Here is a 20112-nt window from a genome sequence, read left to right as displayed (position 1 = left end):
ACTCACATGTAAATGTCTTACCTTTGATGCCAGACTGCCATATTACCACTTTATCAGAATATGATGCTTTAAAGGAAAGTGTTCATTCTTCATAGATGAACACTTTCCATGCACCTAGAACCGGGCTCTCAGTGTAATCTGTTTCACTGGCACAGCAGCACTTTGCCGAGTCAACAGAGAGCCAGACATTGAGAGAATGAGCCAGACAGAATGTGAGGGAATGAGCCAGATTTAGGGAGGGTTAGAGAGTGTAAAGCCTGGAGTGGGGTATCATTACTTCTGGACACTATATGGTTGGGGTAGAGGCACAGAGCACCCCAGTCAAGGTTCTCTAATGGTAGCTATGGACGAACAACCAAGGATGAGACTCTAGGGAGGTGATGCAGGATGCAGGCTGGGTTTTAGGTACAGTGAATCCCGAAGCTCCTCACAATGGACTGTCCACACACTATGTTCAGTGATAACACAATTCTTTTATTAAAGGATAAAAAGTCAGGGATGTACATAAAAATAAATAAGACTCACTTTGTACTAGAGATGTTATCAGGTAACTTACCTTAATATATACAGTTCTATGTAGTACCACTATTACCTTTAACTCTAGTTATAAGGCACAAACTGCTGACAGTTATTGAAAAGCATTCAAGTTGTTAGGCAAGGGTTAACCTCATGAACATTAATGTAGGAAGGAAGGCAATAATTAGAATATAGGCTGAATGCTTTCTATAGGGTAAATATGCAATACTGTGTAAGGTTCCCCCCACCTGGGCAACCTGTAAGGAAAGGTTAAGGTGTACTTTAAGTTGTATATTACAGCCCAGACCAAATATGTTCATTAACAGTCTGCTTCTGCTTCTACAGCTCCCACTATCCCAAAGTACCTTTGAAGCCGCAGGAGAACATGTTCCAAGACAAATCTGGGGGCCCCTGGATGAATTCTGAGGACGGAAGAGCCTCTTCCTCGTCAGAGTACCTTGGGTGCCTTGGAAGTGAAGTGGCAGAGTTTCTCTGTTTCACTCGATGATGCCCCTCGAGGATGAAACCCCCCTTGGAAGGAAGAGACCCTGGGACGTTGGCATCAAGCAATGTTAGAAAGGCAGCAATGCAGATCTATTGCGGTGGTCTCTGTTGTCGGATTGCTACACCGGCTTTGGTTATCCCACGAACATTAAACTTGCTGTGGACCTCGGCAAGGCTTGAATGAAGAAGCTAAATTCTTTGCTGGTTGTCGTTGACTTTCGGTGGTGACGGGTGCAGTGGCAGTATTAGGTTTCAGGATTTCGCAGTGGGCCACCTTGCGATTTTCCGGTACTGCAGCCACAGCACAGATGACAGAATGGGTTCTGGCAACTTGGACTCAAGCACTGGGCTGGATTGCAGACCCTCACCAAGTCTGGACCCTCGGGACACTTTCTTAGTGGTTTGGTGGTGGAAAACCTACCGACTGGCACTCCTCTGCAGATGGCGACCCTGGATCTTATTTGGCACAGAAAAGTGGACAGATGTTGTGATTCCGTGCCTTTTGAGGATTTCTTACATTACTTCGAACTTTGGCAGCTCTGGGTATTTGGGAACACTATGCCAGTGTACCCCCTCTTCTGGGCGATAAACAGCAACTTGGCTTCCAGGTGGTGCAAACACTTCTCCGGACCCTGGGCGACACAGATGGACTTCTTGGCTTCAAGATGTGCAGACACTCCTCTTCTGGACCCACAAAGGTCCCTTGTGCAGATGGCAGGCACACAGGACTGGCTTTCAGGACACTTTGGGTAAACTCCAGCAGTAGCTTTGGGGAAGAGGTTGCCTCTCCGGGTCCTCTCTGGTTCAGTCCTTAAATCAGCAAGGCAGCCATTACATTTCTTGAAGAGTTGCAGCAGCAGAACTTCTTCCTCCAGCTGGCTTCCAGGATACAAGCTGCTTGAGACTTCGGTTTCGACTTTCACTTTTAGATTCTGGCAAGGAGGTGAGTGAGGGGTATCTTGTTATACAAAAATATCCCCATTCACTCAACTGAGCTAGGGTCAGTCAGCCAATCACAAACAAATGCATTCTTGCAGGCAGCACCCAATCAGGCTCACAGGCATTCAGGCCATTCACCCAAAACCAGACCCCCTGAAACACAGGATGTAAATTGGCGGCAACTCCCCAGCTTTTCAGAGCACATACTTCATTCATTCCAGTTTCAATCAGGGCTGGCGTATGCATTGTGTCACAAAACCAAAATAAGACATCCACAACATGGAATGCGAATTGACACTCCTTTCCATTCACGCAGATCCCACCCCAAGGGTGTACCCACAACACGCAGTCCCTGGGAAGGCTCCAGCCAGTCTGGCAGGAGGCAGATATGGCCCTTCCACCCAACAGCCATTTGTGTAGGAAGCCATTGATTCCTACAGCCGGGCCTGGATATGCCCAAAGATTGAGGATACCCAGAGCAACTGTCAAGTCAGCATGTAGCTGTCACCAGCCCATACCCTGCTCTGTAGGCAACACACTTGTGCCCGAAAACATACTCTAGGGTTACAGGGGTGTACCCCTACCTATGGGTTCCCTAAGGGTATGCTATGCCATGGGTACTGTTCACGTAAAGGTAAAAATGAAGAGCTGCACTGCCAGGGGTCCAAACTGGAGTCTTGTGTAGAAAACACATCCAGAGAAGTGGTAGGACAGGGAGAAGTACGCCCTGTCCCTCCAAAGCATTTACAGCATCACAGTGAGTCTGTCAGTCAGTGAGTACATACGCGAGTTCACTGGTCAGAGAGTGTTTTGTTCATTCAATTGTACACACACACAACAGAGTCATATTGTGTGAACCATCAGTGACCTTTGCACTTCCTTTGTGTAACGTATGTGGAGTGACGGGTAGATAACCAGAGACCTGCATATTACAAAAAAAAAACACTTGAGCACAAAGCAAGGTTATTACAATTTGCAGAAGCACTAAGAAGACACTAGAGGCCGGATGAGGATGGATTCAATTGAGGAAATGCTGCTTATTAAAAGAAAAGGCTGATTTTAAGAGAAAACATCCTTTTGTGTGGTGGAGACCAGCTTCTGTTACTGGACGTGCATTAACAAAACAGCGGGCATATTAGCACGGGAATGGCGACTGTCAATTCCGGCACCCTGGACACTACGCATCTCCAGGATTATTTGTGGGCATGGCAGCGCTGCCTACCCTGTGAATTAACGGTTCCACTCGAGGACCCACCTGCCTGTTGTTGTATTTCAGCACAGAGTAGAATTTGTCGGCAGCTTCTCTTCGACGTGGTGTTGCTATGACAATGGCAGGGATGTAGCAACAATTTCCTCCTTCTGTCCCAGTTTTACAGAATACACAATCTCCAACCTGTAGATTATAAAGTACAGATCTGGGTCAAAGAAAAGTAATTGTTCAAAGGCAGGCATTGAGGATCTTAAAATGGAAAGGGAGTGTGCCGAAAGAAAAAACTATAGCCATCTTATTATCTGCAAACAGAAAACAGTTTTTGAGGTGAAGGGAATACATGGCATTGGGGAAATGTGTTCCCTCAGCATGGGACTCACATCACTTCCTGTAAGTGGGCTGAGGTCGGAACACTGACAAAAGATATAAAACAAGACATTTCAGCATTGTCTGGTCTGCCCTTGATCAATATCAAATTAAATGAATTTCTTGTATCACTATAACCATAAACCAGCAAGAAAGCGGACCCTAGACAGTTGTGTTCAGTCTGCTGGACACGGGTTCGAATCCCTATAGCACCAACTCAGCAGTTAATTTTTCGTAAATTGATACATTGAATATTATTAAATTAGGTCATTGTTTTGTCCTTTAATGCACTACAAAGCATGGGTACATGTAGTGTACCACTCTGTGAGTCACTAGGAGCAATGCCCCCCCTTCCCGCACACAGGAGTCTGTCCCGATACATTCTGGTTTCACCATCACCGTCTTGTGGCCCATGCTGGATTTTACTTTTATGGACTTCATTGATTCGCGGTGCATCACCCTTTCTCAACTCTCATGCTGGACTTCCTTGCATCTTGTACTCATGGTGGCCCTGAATAATGCTGTTCCCATCTTCATCTTGTATCCTGGCTTGCAGAATTATGTGATACTACTGACTTCTGCAATTGTATTCGCTCTCCCCTCTTGCACCTCCACTCTTTTTGACTGCTTACTCTCTGTTCTCCCCTCCCATCCCCTCTTCCTTTTCTTATCTCCTCGCCTTACTTTCTTCTATGCATTTACTCTTATCAGAATTGTCCCTGGACCTAGTATGATAGCAACCTTGTCTGTCGCTCCTCCATCCCCTTGCTGTTCCCCCCCTCCCTCCAGAACTATCTGAAATGTTGTCAGGCCTAGTACGATAGTCGCTTGTTTTGTTCATCCCCTCCCTTTCTGCGCCCCTCTCCCACACCTTTTGTTTTTCTCCAGCTCTACCAGAAATGTTGTCAGATTTAGTATGGTAGTCGCCTGTCTTTTTCCATTTCCTTCCCACTCTCCCCTCCCTTCCTTATCTATGTCTTAGCTCTTGCACTATCTGAAAAGTCGTCAGGCCGAGTACGATAGTTAATTTCACATCCTTACTGTTCATGGTCTGTAAGAATGTTGTTGTTTTTCCCTTGTTCCCTCCCTTGCCTTGAAGCGCTTTGAAACACATTGTGTATAGGCACTATAGACAATAGTAGTTTTGTTAAAATATATTTATACCTAGGTTTAAGTCCCTAATGCTAGCTTTCTTGCCCTATGTGTGAATAACTCATACCCCCATAGTGTAGCACACCCGTGCCTAGTTGGCGGTGGTGTGTCGCCTACAAAGGGTATGTGAATCCTTGCCCTCAACTCCTCTCACTACTTTCCTAAGTCTAGGTAATAGCTGCACATGTCCTGGGGGTCGGTGTCTCTATTTATTAATGCCGCCTCACATTTTTCTATCAATCAATAGTGTAACTTTGTATTGTTTTGATAGGGATTAAAATGATGAAGTATAGTTATTCAAGCCCATTCCTCAAAATAATGAAGGGTCTTGGAGTTGTGGTCATCAGCCTAGCAACTCTTAAAGATAGTCAACCAGTTTCAGCGGTCCTTATAACTAGCCGCCTTCTTCAGGACGGAGAATCTTGCATTCTCATTGGCAACATAATTTCTTCACATGTCTCCACATCTTGGAGAATTTTGAGAGGTGCTTCGGGTTACCCACGAGTGTGTTGCTTGTGTCCCGATCCCTGTTGGGTTACAAAAAATGGACAGAGGGGAATTGTAAGTGCGGGAAAGTCTGGATCAATATTGGATTTTAGGAACAGCCATGCGGGTTAGGGGATGTTACCTGTGGTTCCACTTTCTGTTCTCTTGGTCTTAGCGGATGCCACTATGCCCTTGGTGACTTCCTGCGTTGATAACCTAAAGAACAGATAACTTGGTATGTCTTATACTGCACCAACTATTGTATATACTTGTTATCAATCTTTGGGTTACAGAATTATTCATATTCTGCTGTAATACCTGTCTGGTGGGGATCCCACGTCTGAGGCTCTGTGGATGCTGGGTCTGGGTATTGTATGTGCAATTTCTCCAATCTTCTTCATGAGATGATATAGGGTGCCTCTGTGGAGTAAAGGCCACAAGAGAGGCTTTACTTTTACAACACGTGTAACAGCTGAGGTCTGTTGTAACTTCAACAGCTCGTGCATGTTGCAATATCCTGATTTAACTAACTGCATTAGCGCCTGACTATTGTGCAGCACAAAATCACACTAAATGGTGATTACAGACTTTGAAATATACGTGGCGTGCGTGTAACGCTCTTTGCTTAAAGGTGCTTAACTGTAGCCCGCTGATTATCCTGGTAAAAGGCGCTGTGCATCTTTGTGTTCATATCGCTCATTGTACGGTAAAGATACATCAACATGTTTATGACGCTCTTTGCTTAGAGGTGCTTAACTAAAGCCCGCTGATTATCCTTATAACTGGCACTGTGCGTCTATGTGTTCGTATCGCTCGTTGTGCGGTAAAGATACATCAGTTAATCGAGCCTGGAGGTGCTCGATTGAGACCAAAACCCAGTCATCTACTCCACGGGCAGTTCGGGTAGTTTAATAAAAATATAATGTCTTCTGACCGAAAAAGGCCCCCGTTACTGCGAATGTAACAGATTAAACTGTCTTACCTGTAGACCGTGGGTTAGTGTCTCTCATATATATGGGCTACCTGTCGTCTGTTCAGGGGGCGGATTGCCCTCTGTCCCCAGTTGCGGCGGACTGCTGCCTTCTCTCCTCATATCGCTGCCGACAAAGATGCAGCTATGGCTATGCTCCTCCGATCTAACAGAGCATATAGCCGTCCACACGGAAACACCTGACGTACCTCAACACCTCTGCCACCAGCATACAGTGACTACCAACTAAAAGAAATTCGGTATAGCTGGCCACACATTGACTCTCTTCAACAATAAGCACCCCATCGCAAAACCACCAACAGCGCCCACCCATGTGCCTGACCTTTTTGGGCTGCTTAGTCAAGCCTAGCCAGCCACCTAAGTCCTAGAATGGCCAAACTTCACAAGCATCTCCTAATCTAAAACTCTTAGAACCTCCAACACATTGACTACGGTCACCAAGGGTGCTCCAACCACAAAGCACATTGAGGCCATACAAATGGGGAAAGAGCCCTATATAAATAACCAAATACAGTGCAATGCAATATAATGCAGAGGACTGCTGTCATTTCCATTCAATAGTGCGGGTTGCCCTTCTTCATTACATGTGGCGGACTGGCGTCTTCTGTCATTCACCAGGCGGATTGCCCTTTGTATTCCTTCCGAACCGCGATCGATCCCCTGTGCTGGAGGCAGGGGCGGGAGTCTTACCTTAGCGGACTGCCCTCCGTGCTACGGGCAGATTGCCCTCCATCTTTTCCTGTGGCCTGGATCAGCTTCCTCAACTGGGCGGACTGCCCTCCTTTCCATGGGCAGAGCGCCCTCTCTTCTTTCCTCTGGCCGGGATCGACAACCATTTACTGGGCAGACTGCCCTTCCACCGTCTCTGTGGACACAAGGCCGTTTCCCTTGGTCGCCAGTTGTATTGTGCTTTAATGGACTACAGAGCACGGGGATATGTAGAGTACCACTCTGGGAGCCACGTGGGAGGAATTCCCAACAAAGGAGACAGAGCCACTTGAATGCATAACTTCCTTTATCATCCCTCTTCGTGCTATTATTTCTTTATTTATATTTATATCATTAAGAAAAACATTTCAAAGCAGGAAGTACTCAGCTGGTCCTCACCACTGCTGTAGGCAGACCAGTCACTCTATGACACAAAACCAGTGCCACAGCATCCCTCAAGCTGGAAACAATTTTTTAAGCAGGGCTTTTATAATATAGGCTTGCAGTGACCACTGCAATCAGTGATGAAAGAAGTGTTGAAGAGACCGTGATCAGTTGCAGCTTCTGTTAAGTGTTAATGTTTGGTAATTAGCACTGTAGGGGACGTATATATAATTCAAATCTATCCATTCGCTTTTCAATCTGGACCTCAAGGTAAGCTAAATCCCTGTGTTAAACAATCACTAAATACAGGTAACTTTATCGCCCATGCTTTTTGTTCAGCAGTTCAAGTTGTCCCATAGCATGTGTGAAATAATCAGTCTGTCATGGCTTTTAGGCTTGCTCAGTATATTCTTCTGTTACTCGTACTCCTGCATTTATTAATCCGAAAAAGCTACAAGTTCTGTACAAGAATTAAAAATGTTGTGTTAAGAAAAAGCCTAGTACTGTAGAATCACTACCCGTTACTTTTTGTTCACTTACATTTTTATTGTATTTATTCCATACATAAGAAAGACATCATGGAAATCATAAAAATAACAACAGCATGGTCTATAACATCTATAGGGTAAGAACCAAATAAATAATACCACATCATTTAATTTAATTCAGTACAATATAAATATAAAAGAGTACTTATTTACACTAATGCCCTATTTTCGATTTTAACATTTTTATAAAGTATTATTAATTTTCTGTGAAAAGAGGGCTATGTTGCATACAAACATAACAAATTAAATACTGTAGTTTAAAGAATAGTAGCCCTGGGACTTCCATCTACCCTGAGGGGTGCTTACAGACAGTCAAAACACCTGGCCTGCCAATAAAGATGCAATTGGGATTGAGTTACCAGAATCAGGGTAAAATATGGCCCAAAATGGAGCAAGGGCTCCCTGCATTCCAGTCACCCTGCACTGGAAGCCGGGCACGGGTGAGCAGCCCTTCACTCTGCTGACTGCCAAATGTGGATGAGCAAAGTAATGCTGGACTCTGAGTCACCAACCTCGGAGCAGCAGCCAAGCAATCCCAGACTATCCCAGACTAACAAAGCTGCTCCCAAGAACAGTACAATTAAACAGCTGAACTCAGTTAAGCCAGGTCAATGGGGGGGGGGGGGAGGAGGGGGCGGTAGGACCGGTCACCATATAAAACTCAGGCATTTCAAGAGTGGGGTTGGAGCTTGGAGGCAGAGGAGTAGATTTCGAGAGAGTTTGCGAGGTTAAAGTGGAACAGGAGGGAGGAGGGTGGAGAGAAGTGCCGAGAGAGAAAGAAATTCGGAAAGAGGTGGAAAAGAGTAAGGAGGTGGTGAGGAGGAAAATCAGAAGGAGCGAAGTGGCGCAAAAGAAAGATAATGCTGGAAAGGAAGGGGGAGGAGTATAGAGCAAGTTGGAAGTGACACCAAGGGGGGAGGAGGAGGAGTGCTTTCAGGAGGTGGTTGGAGGTAATATTAAGAGGGGTGGAGGAGTGTGTTCAGAAGATTGGAGGAGACATCAAGAGAGCGAGAGGAGAGTGTGTTCCAGGAGAGAAGCTACATTGGGAAGGAAGTTGGAGACACACCAGCCAAGAGGTGGAGGAGTGTACTAAGGTTGGGTAGGAAGGGGATTTGACAAAGAGAAAACTACCAGAGAGGAGATTGGGGGAGACCCTGAAAGACGGCAAACACACCCAGAGTCTGAGTGGTGAAAGTGGAGGTGGGGGGGAGAGTGCAGTGGCGAAGCGTCTAGAAGGTCAAAGAGAGAAAGGAAGAAGAGAAGACGAAGGAAGTGAGGCAAGGTTCCCTTAGGCACGTGAATGTTGTGACTTGTCAAGAAGGTAGACAAGGACATGGTGTTCTGAACTCGAAGCAGGATCCTATGTCAGTGAGGTGACAAAGTTACCTAAACCCAACCCTTAAAGAAGCAGGCCCAGGTGGGCAGCTTCCTGTTAGAAGCTTTGTGCCTTATCTCCATGTACCCCAGCCCATACTTCTGGCATAATACAGGCCTAGCATGCAAGCAAATATGGGGCCCTGAGATCAAGGAGAGGGGTCACCCCAGGAGCCTACAACAAGGAGAAGAGGGCTTACATCTCCAGAACAAAGGACCACGAAAGAAATCAGGGGGACCTTTAAATCCCCAAGACCATGAGTGATGGAGAATTGAAACTATACCTCAGGAAGGGATGTCCCGATGGTAGACTGGGAAACTCAGAAAAGTACTTGTTTCAACACCCAAGTAAAGACATCCTGGTGTTGAGTGAGAACATCCTTAGTAGGCCCACTTGTATCTTTTCTTAAACATAGGGGGAAGCCGTCCGAGTTTTGTTACAGAGTTAATGCCCAAGAGAAGACACTACGTTGATTTCCCATATGAGTTACTTAAGGAAAGCCCCAGGGATCAGGCAAGTGGTTGAGACATTTATTTATTTTTGGTCCAATGTTGTAACTAGCCTTAATAAACTTTTCTTTCATCGATTTTGGTGTCTGTCTGGTGTTGGTTCTGCTTTGCTTCATGACAACTGCCAAAGGTACATGTCATCATGTGCTTTAAATATCTAGACATTAGCCGTAATGATTGAATGAATGAACACACACGTTACACTGAACCTGCTTTACATGGTGAATAGTGCCATTGCCCTGATTTGTTCATACTTGCCTCTTGTTTTCATTGCAGGGCTTGTATGTACACTTGGTCTAGCTGTAAATAGACGATAGCATACAGTACTTAGGAAATGTACCTTTAAAGTTGGGCAAGGCACTGCACCGCCAACAGGTATGATGAAAGGAGTCGGTGTGATCTGGGCGTCTCCTTGACTGAAGTCCACAAGCACATGCTTAGAAGTGAGACATTTTTTCACTGTCCCTGAAAATAAGCAGAGAAACACATTTAGTTCAATGCAGTTACCATTTCTCCAGCCAGCTCTACATTTTCAACTGCCTAACAACCACGAACTAGGGCAGTGTGACAAACAGCGTGTTTTATATAGCTATCTTATGCGTATGTGCATTCACACCCGACGTTTGCTTTTGCACCTGTGTGACACTCAATTGCGCACTTTGAAAGGCAGGCGCAGAGTTCTAAAAGAAATAGCAAGCATTCATTTCTGCATCCACGTTGTCAGAAATGGTGGCATTTCACCTATCAGTCATGTAATTGGAGATATGTTTAAATTGGACTCATGTAGTAAAATATAGTTTTGTTAGGCCTTTGAGTTTGGCTTCCTTGAACAAAAGTTCACAAAGCTTTCCAAGCAAATAAACAGCCCCACTCGAAATCCGAAGATTTCATGCCATAGCAACAGGGGTGTGGGAGGCAAAATGACACGTACCCTGCGGGCACCAACCGGCAAGCAATGCATGCAAAGAACCCAAGGCCAACTGGTCCTTTGCATGCGTTGCTTGCCCATTGATGGCAGAAGGCAGGGTGCAAGTGCCCAGGGGATGGCAAAAGAGTATGCCTTCTGCACCGCAGAAGGATGACGGCATGTTCGCAATATATCAATACATTATGGTTCTTTGGAACGATGATATAATAGACTACTTTTAAAAACCTACACTTGTTTTGAAAAAAATCACGTGAAGGGACATTGGGCCTCATTACAAATTTGGTCGTATTTCGGTGATACCACTAAACGGAATTACTGTTATTGCCACTTGGTCCTACGGATTTATTGCGGTATAGCAAGTGGTCGTAGGCAGTATATGTGCCCATTTTTTGGATTCCACAGGACTCCATGTGGATTTCGGCAAAATTACAGCCAGTGGTAATTCCACCGATTTTACCGTTTTTTGGTGGTAAGGTGGAAGATTTATCTCTTTTAGCTCTGGTGCCCAGTGCGTCCCCTAGACTCCTATTGGCACCCTATTATGCACCCCCCAACTCCGCCCCCCCCCCCGCACCAAAAGCTGCCTCTGCTATTCCCATAAGCAGTGCATTGCTGGAGGCTACTGAGTAAAGGCTTCGTTGGTAATTATCACACTTCAGTGCTTTTTTACGTTTTGCACTGTAACCATAATGTAATGATCCTTCAACTGATACTGAATTTTAAAGATCTTTTTTACAATGGTTCAGTGGGTTTGTTCTATGATATAATGAAACACTGCGGGCATCCCACCTGCAGTGACTGCTGTGGATGACCAATACCCTGAATCTGTTTTTATGACTTCAGTGCCAGTGGCCATGTACATCATGAAGTGAGCCCAGTAACAGAGGGATATACTACAGATCATAGCTATGCCAAATCACTCCGGCCATATACCTGCATTTTTTGGCAGCATTTTTATAGGGGGAAGCCCCGCCTGACCCACCACACAATCCTTCTGGGTCCCCCCGCCCCTTCCTTTACCCGGAATATATATTAAAAAAATATTCCCTAACACAAAACTCCCCCAAAAAATAATGCAAAAAAATGCAGCAAAGCGACAGTGAAAAAGATTTCGGTGAAACGGCCACGTTGAATCAAGCAGGTACCACTTGCTAAGAATGTTCTGTCGCATGACCAGTAAGAATTGCGGCCAGGTGCCATGCTCTGGCCACAGAGATCTAGCCTTCAGTGCCCGCTTGGCGTGGCTTGGGGCCATGCCTGATGGGTCCGGTTGATGAGGCTACACCTTCGTCCATTTCACAGGCACCGTTATTTTACCTACAGCTCACGGTGAGGCTGATAGAGTAGGTCTAGATGCAAAAACGAATGGGCATGAATTGGCATCATGACCAACAGGCACAGTATCAAGGGAATGGCCTTCAATCATACCTCTTGCAGGGACCCTGTGCCATCATGAGTGGGGCGGTAAGCCCTAAAAGTAGACGTAACGGTATTAGCACTGCCAATACTGCTCCACTGGATTGCGAGCCAGCGCAAATTCCGCCGCCGCTCTTACAGCCGGTGCTATTACAGCCGGCGCCATTACAGCCGGCGGAATCTGCGCCGATAACATGAAGCGCAACCACTGCAGTATTACAAGTCCATGCACAGAAGTATAAGTGACGTAAACCAGAGCTAATGGTGCAGAAGACGCAACTCAATTAGCCCCAGCCTCCAGGTGGAGGTAAAAGAGCACAGGTGGCAGAAATGAAACCAAAGGTGATCCCAATCCACTCAAGAAGGCTGCATAAGGCATACACCTTCCCCAAACACAGTTCCAAATACCATGCTGCCACTAGCCTTTGCGAGCTGGGACATGCTGCTGCTTAGGCTGCGCCTGGAAGTTGAGAGGCAGGACAGCCAGCCCAGGGCACAGGGAGTACAGGGGAGTGGGGAGGAGGAGGAGAGGCCAAGCAAGGCATGCACCGATCCCCAGGGTCAGGCCCTCACCCTGGGCCCTCACTGACAGCCAGTTGGTCAACCTGTATCGCCTCAACAGGGAGACCATAACGGAGCTGCTCACCACAATACAGGACAACATAAGGAGCAGGATAAACATTCGGACAGCCGTGCCCCCACTGCTAAAGCTAGTGTCTGTCCTACAATTCATAGGAACGGGAAATTTCCAGGAATCTGTGGCCATGATGGCATGGCACAGCCCACATTCTGATGCCCTCCTGTGGCACTGCCCACCACCCCAGCACAGGTCAATGCCATGAATGCACAGTTCGAGGCTGTTGCCAAAATGCCAAATGTTATTGCAGCTCTGGACTGTACCCATGTTGCGTTGGTGCCCCCCACCCAGGCCCATGAAGCAGTATACAGTAACAGGAAGCACTACCACTCCGTGAATGTGCAGGTGACCTCTGACACCAACCTATACATCACCATGCTGCACAATATCTGCCTAAAGAGAAATGTACCGCTACCACCCGACATGGACATGCCACCCCCAGATGATGAGGATGCAGTGCCTGTGGCAGAGGAAATTGCTTGCATTGTCAGAGACAATGTATTTGCATACATTCACATGGCATATGCCATGCACCACTGTGAGACACTCAAGTCAATCAATAAACATGACAATGACACAATCAGTAATGTCCACGCATTGATGAAGTTCAACTGTTTTACTGAAGTAATATGCACTATCTCCCCTCCCTCCTCCCACCACTAACACCCCCACACACTATCCCCCTCAACCTCCCTCTCCCACCCCCACACACTATCCCACCTCCCCTTCCCACCACCTACACCCCACACACTGTCCCCCTTAACCCCTCCCACCACCATCACCCCCACACACTATCCCCTCCCCTTACCGCCACCAACACCCCCACAAACTATTCCCCCTCCCCTTCTCACCACCAACACCCCCACACACGAGACCCAGCACACCCACTCTGGACACAATGGGCCTCATTACACGGTAGGCGGTAGCCATGGCGCTATTAGCGGCATGGCTACCCCCTTACCGCATTCCGGGTCCGCGTTCCCAGAATAGGGACTTACCGGGTCATTCCGACCTTGGAGGACCCGGTAAATCCCCATTCCGGGAACCATCGCCATTCCCATTTGAGCCCCCATAGGGCTCAATGGGAATAGGGATGGAGCTAATAATAGGCCCGCTATTAGCGGACCCGTTATTAGCTCTGAAGTCCCTCAACGGGTCCCTTCCCTAACGCCTGGTAAAACCAGGCGTTAGGGAAGGGACCTCGTAGTAGGGCGGTAAGGGATTACCGGCACCTGTGCCCTTACCGGTGCCGATAATCCCTTACCGCCTACCGTGTAATGAGGCCCAATGTGTGTAAATGTCACTTTCATTGCCTCGTTTCCCCCATGCCTGACCCTAGTGATCTAGGATGGTGGATGAATTGGCTCAGTGGTGTGTGCTGAATGGGAGAGGGGCTATGTATGTGGTCAGGGCTGTAGGCTGGTGAGCCATATTATGGCGTGTCCACATCTGGCTCAGGTGTCTGGGCACGCTGCCAGCGGGGAAGACTCTATGGGGTGTGTGGACATCCATCAGACTGTGGCATTGGACTTGCATCGCCCTGGGGCTCCACAATGGCCCTGCCAGCAGGTGTGGCCTCAGTGTCTGCCACTGCAGCTGTGGGAGTGCGCGCAGTGGGCGCTGAGGTGTTCCTGGTGGAAGGTGGTGTTGGCAAAGGGCCTGCACTGCCACCTGCAGGCTTGGCCTTGCCGGGAGCAGGTTTTGAATGGCAGTCGTTGCGCCTTGGCGTGGCTTGTCTGCACCCATGAGGGGTAGTAGTGGCAGACCTTGAGGGCCTGGAGGTGCCATTTCCTGATGGGCCTGTCCCCTCATCATCCTCAGATGCTTCCGGTGATGCGTGAGTACCTGTAAGGAACATATGAAATGTTGTCAGGTATGGCTCTTTCACGTGTGTTGGCATGCAAGATACATTTGCTATTGTACAGAATGGCACCACACACATTTGGGCAGATGGGCATGGTTGGTCAGGGGACACTGCAGGTGGGCCCATCATTGTGGGAATTGTTGCAGCCATGTGTCTGTGAGCAGCCATGTGTCTGTGACCTGTCCTCCTTACACACAGGCTTTTGGCCTGTGTGTAAGGAGGGCAGGATATCCATGCTAGGGCAGCTGATGTATTGCATGCGTGCTTCTGGTCCTTCATGCACCCACATCCCCTCCCCGGGTGACGCACACCTTGTGGGTGTGGTGGCTTTGTCTTGGCACTGCCATGGCACTATTGGGCACTGCTATGCAGCCTGCAGTGCTGTGCTGTGGTGTTCAGTGTTTGGCTTGCTGCACCCATGTCAGTGTAGGGGGACTTGTACTTCCATGGGGCTCGTCTGCCATGCCAACAGGGGGCCGGCCGACTGGGTCCACCACATGTTGGTGTGACTGCTGCATGGTGTTGTGGTTACTCATGCACCACAATCCTGCTGACACTGGGTGTGGTGTGCATTGCACTTTAATTGGTCGCTTGCCACTCCTTCCTACTGCAGTTATGCTCATGGGTGCTTTTGGTACCCTGCCCCCTGTCTGCTGTGGAGGTTGGCTGATGTGGCACCCTGTCAATTCACCCTGATTGGCCAGCCCAGCTGATGGGTCTACTGGCATGTGTCCCTGTCCACTACGGCGTCTTGAGCTGGGCTGACATTTATGCATGGTCATTTGCTGTGGGGTGGGGGGGTTAATTCACCTCCTGCCTCCTGGCTTCTGGCACCCGTCTCTGCCCCTCCGACTCCCTCAATGCCCTCCATATCGAGGATGGTGCATTTTTCCTCCCAGGCCGCCAGGATTATTAGCTCAACAGTTCCACCTCCCGTTGCCAGGGTCTCCTGATGGTGTGGGGACAGGAGGCCCTGCCCCCTGACCCTGAGGTCGTTCCACCTTTTTTTGCAATCCTCGGAATCAGTCAAGGACGCAGTCACCTTCTGGCTGATGGCATACCAGATAGCAGTCTTGCGCTGGCCAGTTGTATTTCTCTGCCCTCTGCCATAGAGTTTATCGCAGTGGCCCACAACCTCATCAATGAGGACCAGCAGTTCTCCCTCACTGAACTTCAGCTTTCGCAGCCGGTTCTCGGGCACCTTGCCTCGGGTCCTCTCCTGAGACATGTTTGCGGTCTTTCAGGTCCGGATGGCTATAGGAAGGGGGTGATTCCGGTTGGATTGAGTTTTTAAAGATGACCGCCGTCATGCTTCCCATTCTGGTGATGATGCTATTTCCGCTGGAGCCAATAACGCCGGGGCTGCCAGCGGTAGTGCTACTAGTGCCAATATTTTGGAGGTGTGCCTTGTTTCAGTGCAGTTTCTAACGGGCGGTATTAGCGTTACAACTGGAGTGGGGCACGCATGCACTACAGGTTGTGATTCGGCACTAATACCGCTGCATGACCTGGCGGTAATGATAATTCCATTCGATGGAAATTTCACCAACAATTCTTCTGGACTTGTGATGAGGCTCCCTATCTGCAATGACCATGCCCACTTATCTCAATGCAAAGACTATACTTCAGGCAAAGAGGCCCTACATGCAATGGTTGCTGGTCATGTAATATAACATGAAGTGGTCTTATATATCGCCCGTCTGCCAACAACGTCCTTGTTGCACATGGCTCTGTAAGAAAGGAGGGCAGGGTGTGATAGTCGGATAGCAGCAAGGCTAATGCGGAAACCTTTGGTGTCAGAAGTACCTATTACCTGTGTGCATATATGTAAATCTCTGTGTTTGTGGCTGGTACCGACCGGGCAGGTTAGCCATGTGGGCAGCACTCCGATTGTGGAGTGCAAACACTGATAGAATGGTTGTTGTTAGAATATGGGTACACTAGTCCTGGAGGTCATCTGAAGGAGTGTGGGAGGTGTAAAGATGCAAGATGCTAGTAGTGAGGAGTTAGTTGAGGGATGCAGAGAGTGATGAGGCTGGGGGGAGTGAAGGTGTTGTTGCTTCCTGGCTCTTAGCTGTAGATTTCACTGAGATTAAGGTGCGGACCAGTGTCACACAGAAGAGGTTCCATGAATCAAATTTTGTTCCCACAGATGGTAGTGTCAAGCGATTTGAAAAATGCTTGTTGTAAATGAGCCCAAGTTTCTGGTGCACAGTTTTTTTCAATTTTTTGACTTTCAAGGCTGAGAGGTTTGGGTAGGGTGTTCCACAGTTTGGTGATCAGAACTAAAAAAGAAGATTCTTCTTGCAGTTTCTTGCTGTAGCCGGGGCCTAGCACTAGTGCAGCATGGCTGGACCTAGGTGTTCTGGAAGGAGTGTAGTGTTAAAACTTACTTCTGAAGGAGGAAGTGCCTCCTTCACCTTACGAGCGATGGGAGATTGACACAGTTTTGAAATAAGCTCTATTTGGTGGGTGTCCAGCGGAGAATATGTAATGTGATATGCTCAAAGTGCTTCATTCTAAAAAGTAGTCTTGCTGCTGCACTTTTTGGCGTTTCCTCATTAGGTAATCTGGGAGTGTGGGATAGAGGCTGTTTACATAGTCTAGTTTGGATAGTAATAGAAAAATGATGGCCATGGCCCTGTGGGGAAATGTTTATTAAGGTAAGATGTGGTGTAGCATGCGCAGCTGGGGGAAACAGCTTCTGATGGTGGCTTTGATCTGTGGATCAAGAGTGAAGGTGTTGTCCGTTGTTATTCCAAGATTCCTTACTGTGGTTGATGGGTTTGGGCAAGGGCCCCTGTCGTCAGGCCAAGGGATTGTGGTGGAATTTTAACCTGTAGAATTACAGAGCATCAGTTTGGTTTTGTTAGGGTGGAGTTTGGTCAGTTTGCTATCATCCATGCGTCCATCTGTGCGAGGCAGTTTTTAATAAGCGCAAGGTGACAGATTGTTCACAGATTTCTAGATATTTGAGCGTCATTTGTTTAGTTGTATAAGGAGAGATCAGATTTATTGATGATGTCTAGTAGGGGTATGATGTAGATGTTGAAAAGTAGAGGTGAGAGTGTGGATCTTATGGACGGGAATTGTAGGGGTCCAAGGTAGCACATTCTGTTCTACCAGTGAGAACGGAGGAGATCCATTGTAGAGCTATTTCTTTAATAACAATATCTTCAAGTCTTTTTAGAAGGATCCCATGACTGATGGTGTCAAAAGTGACATAGATGTGTAGCAGGATGACCACACTCTGTGTCATCTGCATTGTTTTTAAGTGTATCCCAGATGGCGCACAGAACCGATTCTATATGCCTAGAAGGTCTAAATCCGTCCTGTGCCTCATTTAGATAATGGTTTGTTACAATGAAATCCCTACGTAGAGGTAGACGATATATGAATTCCTCCAGAAGGTCTGTGATGAAAGGCATGTTTGAGATGGAGCAATAGGTAGCTGGGTCATATGGGTCAAATCTGGGCTTTTTAAACAAAGGTCTGATGTATGCAGATTTCAACTGAGCTGTGAGTCTTCTGGAGTCATTGAAGAGGGATAGGAAGATGGGCGTCAAGTCTGGAGATTTCCTGATTGATATGTAAAGATTGGGGGAACATGGGTTCTCAGGATCTTATCATATATCATGAATCAATGGCAGCGTGTAGGTCCTCTACAGATAGAAGGCAGAAAGACAATAGACAGGTTGTAGTGGGAGGTGTTGGTGGAATCTCATTGGTAGCGTGTGGGAGGAAGCATCCTTTATTGTGAAGGTGGTTATGAATGTGGAGGATATTTTGGCAGCAATCTGGTCACTGAGCTCTTGTGTAGGGGTAGGAGTTGCATTGCAGGCTGGCCTTTTTAATTCTTTGATGATTGTATACATTTCCCTTTCACTGTGCTGTACTGTATCAATGTATTTGGAGTAGTGTGCTTTCTTTGCTTTGTGTATGTCAAACCTGCAAAGGCATAACTGTTGATGGTAGGCGAATTTGTTTCTGTGTAGATAGTTTTTTCTCCATATTTTCTCCAGTCATGGGCAGCGGTCATACCCAGTGGGTGCAATGCGAAAGGTATAGCCTTCATTTATACCTATGCCAAAGACAACCTACATAAATGCCTTCTTGTGATGGAGACAATTCCCAGCGGGCATCATGGCCGAGGTATGGTATTCAATCGTTCCCCAGGGCCAGCAGCTTTCTGTGCAATGCTTATTGGACATTGCCTCGGGCCAAGCTCATCAGGCATTATGCTCATACCTGAATTGCTTCTGGAAATGGTCTGCAGCCATGCCCTATGCAGAGTGTCCCTGCATGCATTGTCAGCTAGGCATGTACTGTGGCCATACCAAAAGGTCAGTAGGCCTGGGGCATGGACTCTGTCAATGCCTCTGGTACAGTGGCTCCACTAAAATTGCACATAGGGTATTTATGGCAGACAGAACCTACTTGCAGTGCCTACTGTCCATGGACTGTGGTCACACACAACAGGCATAACACCTTAAAGCATGGATGATGCCCAAACACCATTGCCTAGGACCATGTCCAGAAGGCATTGTATCCGTACCTAACTTCAAATCTAAATCTAGTGTTAGCCTGTTCATAGTGTTTGTGCTATGCAAGAGCAAACATCAATTTTTGAATTTGAACAGGATTTTGGGACCCCCTATATCTTTGCCCTCATACTTACCCACCACTGGACAGCAATCAGCAAAACTGTTCACAAACTTTCAGGGCGGAATGTATAGTTTTGAAAAGTCTTAAGCAGACTACTCAACTGCGGCCAAATACATCTCTAAAAATTGACTTTTCTTTGGGAGATCTAAGAAAACCATACCTACAGAATCTCAACCACAGACCCAGTAATATACAATTGTGTTTGTAATTAGTGTTGTGTTTCACAGAAAACCTTACATGTGCATGTGACACCTGTGTCCTATTCTTGGCTGCAGGCTATGGGCCCATAGGGCACCGTGGGTGTGTTCCCTGAGCCAAGGGCATGATCATGACTAGTGGCAAAAAGATATGAATTGGCCACAGTGGCCACTAGGCAAAGGTGCATGCAATGCTCAGTGACCACAATGTCCTCTGGGCATACTGGCAGGTAGGCACTGCATTTGCGTTCCCTGTGCAGGAAAAGCATCTATGTGTGTGTGTGTGTATGTTGCAGTCCGGAGGTGAGAGTTGCAGTGGTTGGATAGAACATCTCTGGGTGTAGGATGCTCAATATCTCTGCTCTATTCTGTCTTGTATACTTACCTTTCTGCCTGTTACCTGATGTACCCAGAGCCTTACAATAAAGCCACCTACTTTCAAGAATCAGCCTCCTGTTCTCTTTGGTTTCCAGCATCAATCCTAATATTGGCAACAAGCACGTGAAATGGCCTACACAATTGGAACAGTAGAAAGTAAGTGGAGAGAAGCTATGTGATGGGACAGCACACAGATAATACCACCCCTGCTAAGAAGCACATTTCCACATCGCCTATGTGGCACCAACTGGAGTCAAGAAAGAAAAAGGTCCTACTTCACTTCCTCCACTGCACTCGGATCTCAAAGCTTTCTGGCAGTTTCAGCACGTCTCATTCAAC

At 47.2% G+C, this 20112-nt stretch overlaps 1 protein-coding gene across 1 annotated transcript in view; it reads right to left on the bottom strand.

The window, feature by feature from the left end:
• VWA3B (von Willebrand factor A domain containing 3B) overlaps positions 1–20112 on the bottom strand; it is a 2300294-nt gene that overhangs the window by 591658 nt on the left and 1688524 nt on the right. The window contains exons 21-22 of the mRNA XM_069636259.1: positions 10029–10153; positions 3215–3352 (exon numbers count right to left, since the gene is read on the bottom strand). Coding sequence (XP_069492360.1) covers positions 3215–3352; positions 10029–10153 — 263 coding nt within the window. The remainder of the gene's footprint in view (positions 1–3214; positions 3353–10028; positions 10154–20112) is intronic.

This window comes from Ambystoma mexicanum, chromosome 7p (genome assembly GCF_040938575.1).
Source record: "Ambystoma mexicanum isolate Mex_15411 chromosome 7p, UKY_AmexF1_1, whole genome shotgun sequence".
Taxonomy (NCBI): Eukaryota; Metazoa; Chordata; class Amphibia; order Caudata; family Ambystomatidae; genus Ambystoma; species Ambystoma mexicanum.
This window is presented reverse-complemented; position numbering and strand designations above follow the sequence as displayed.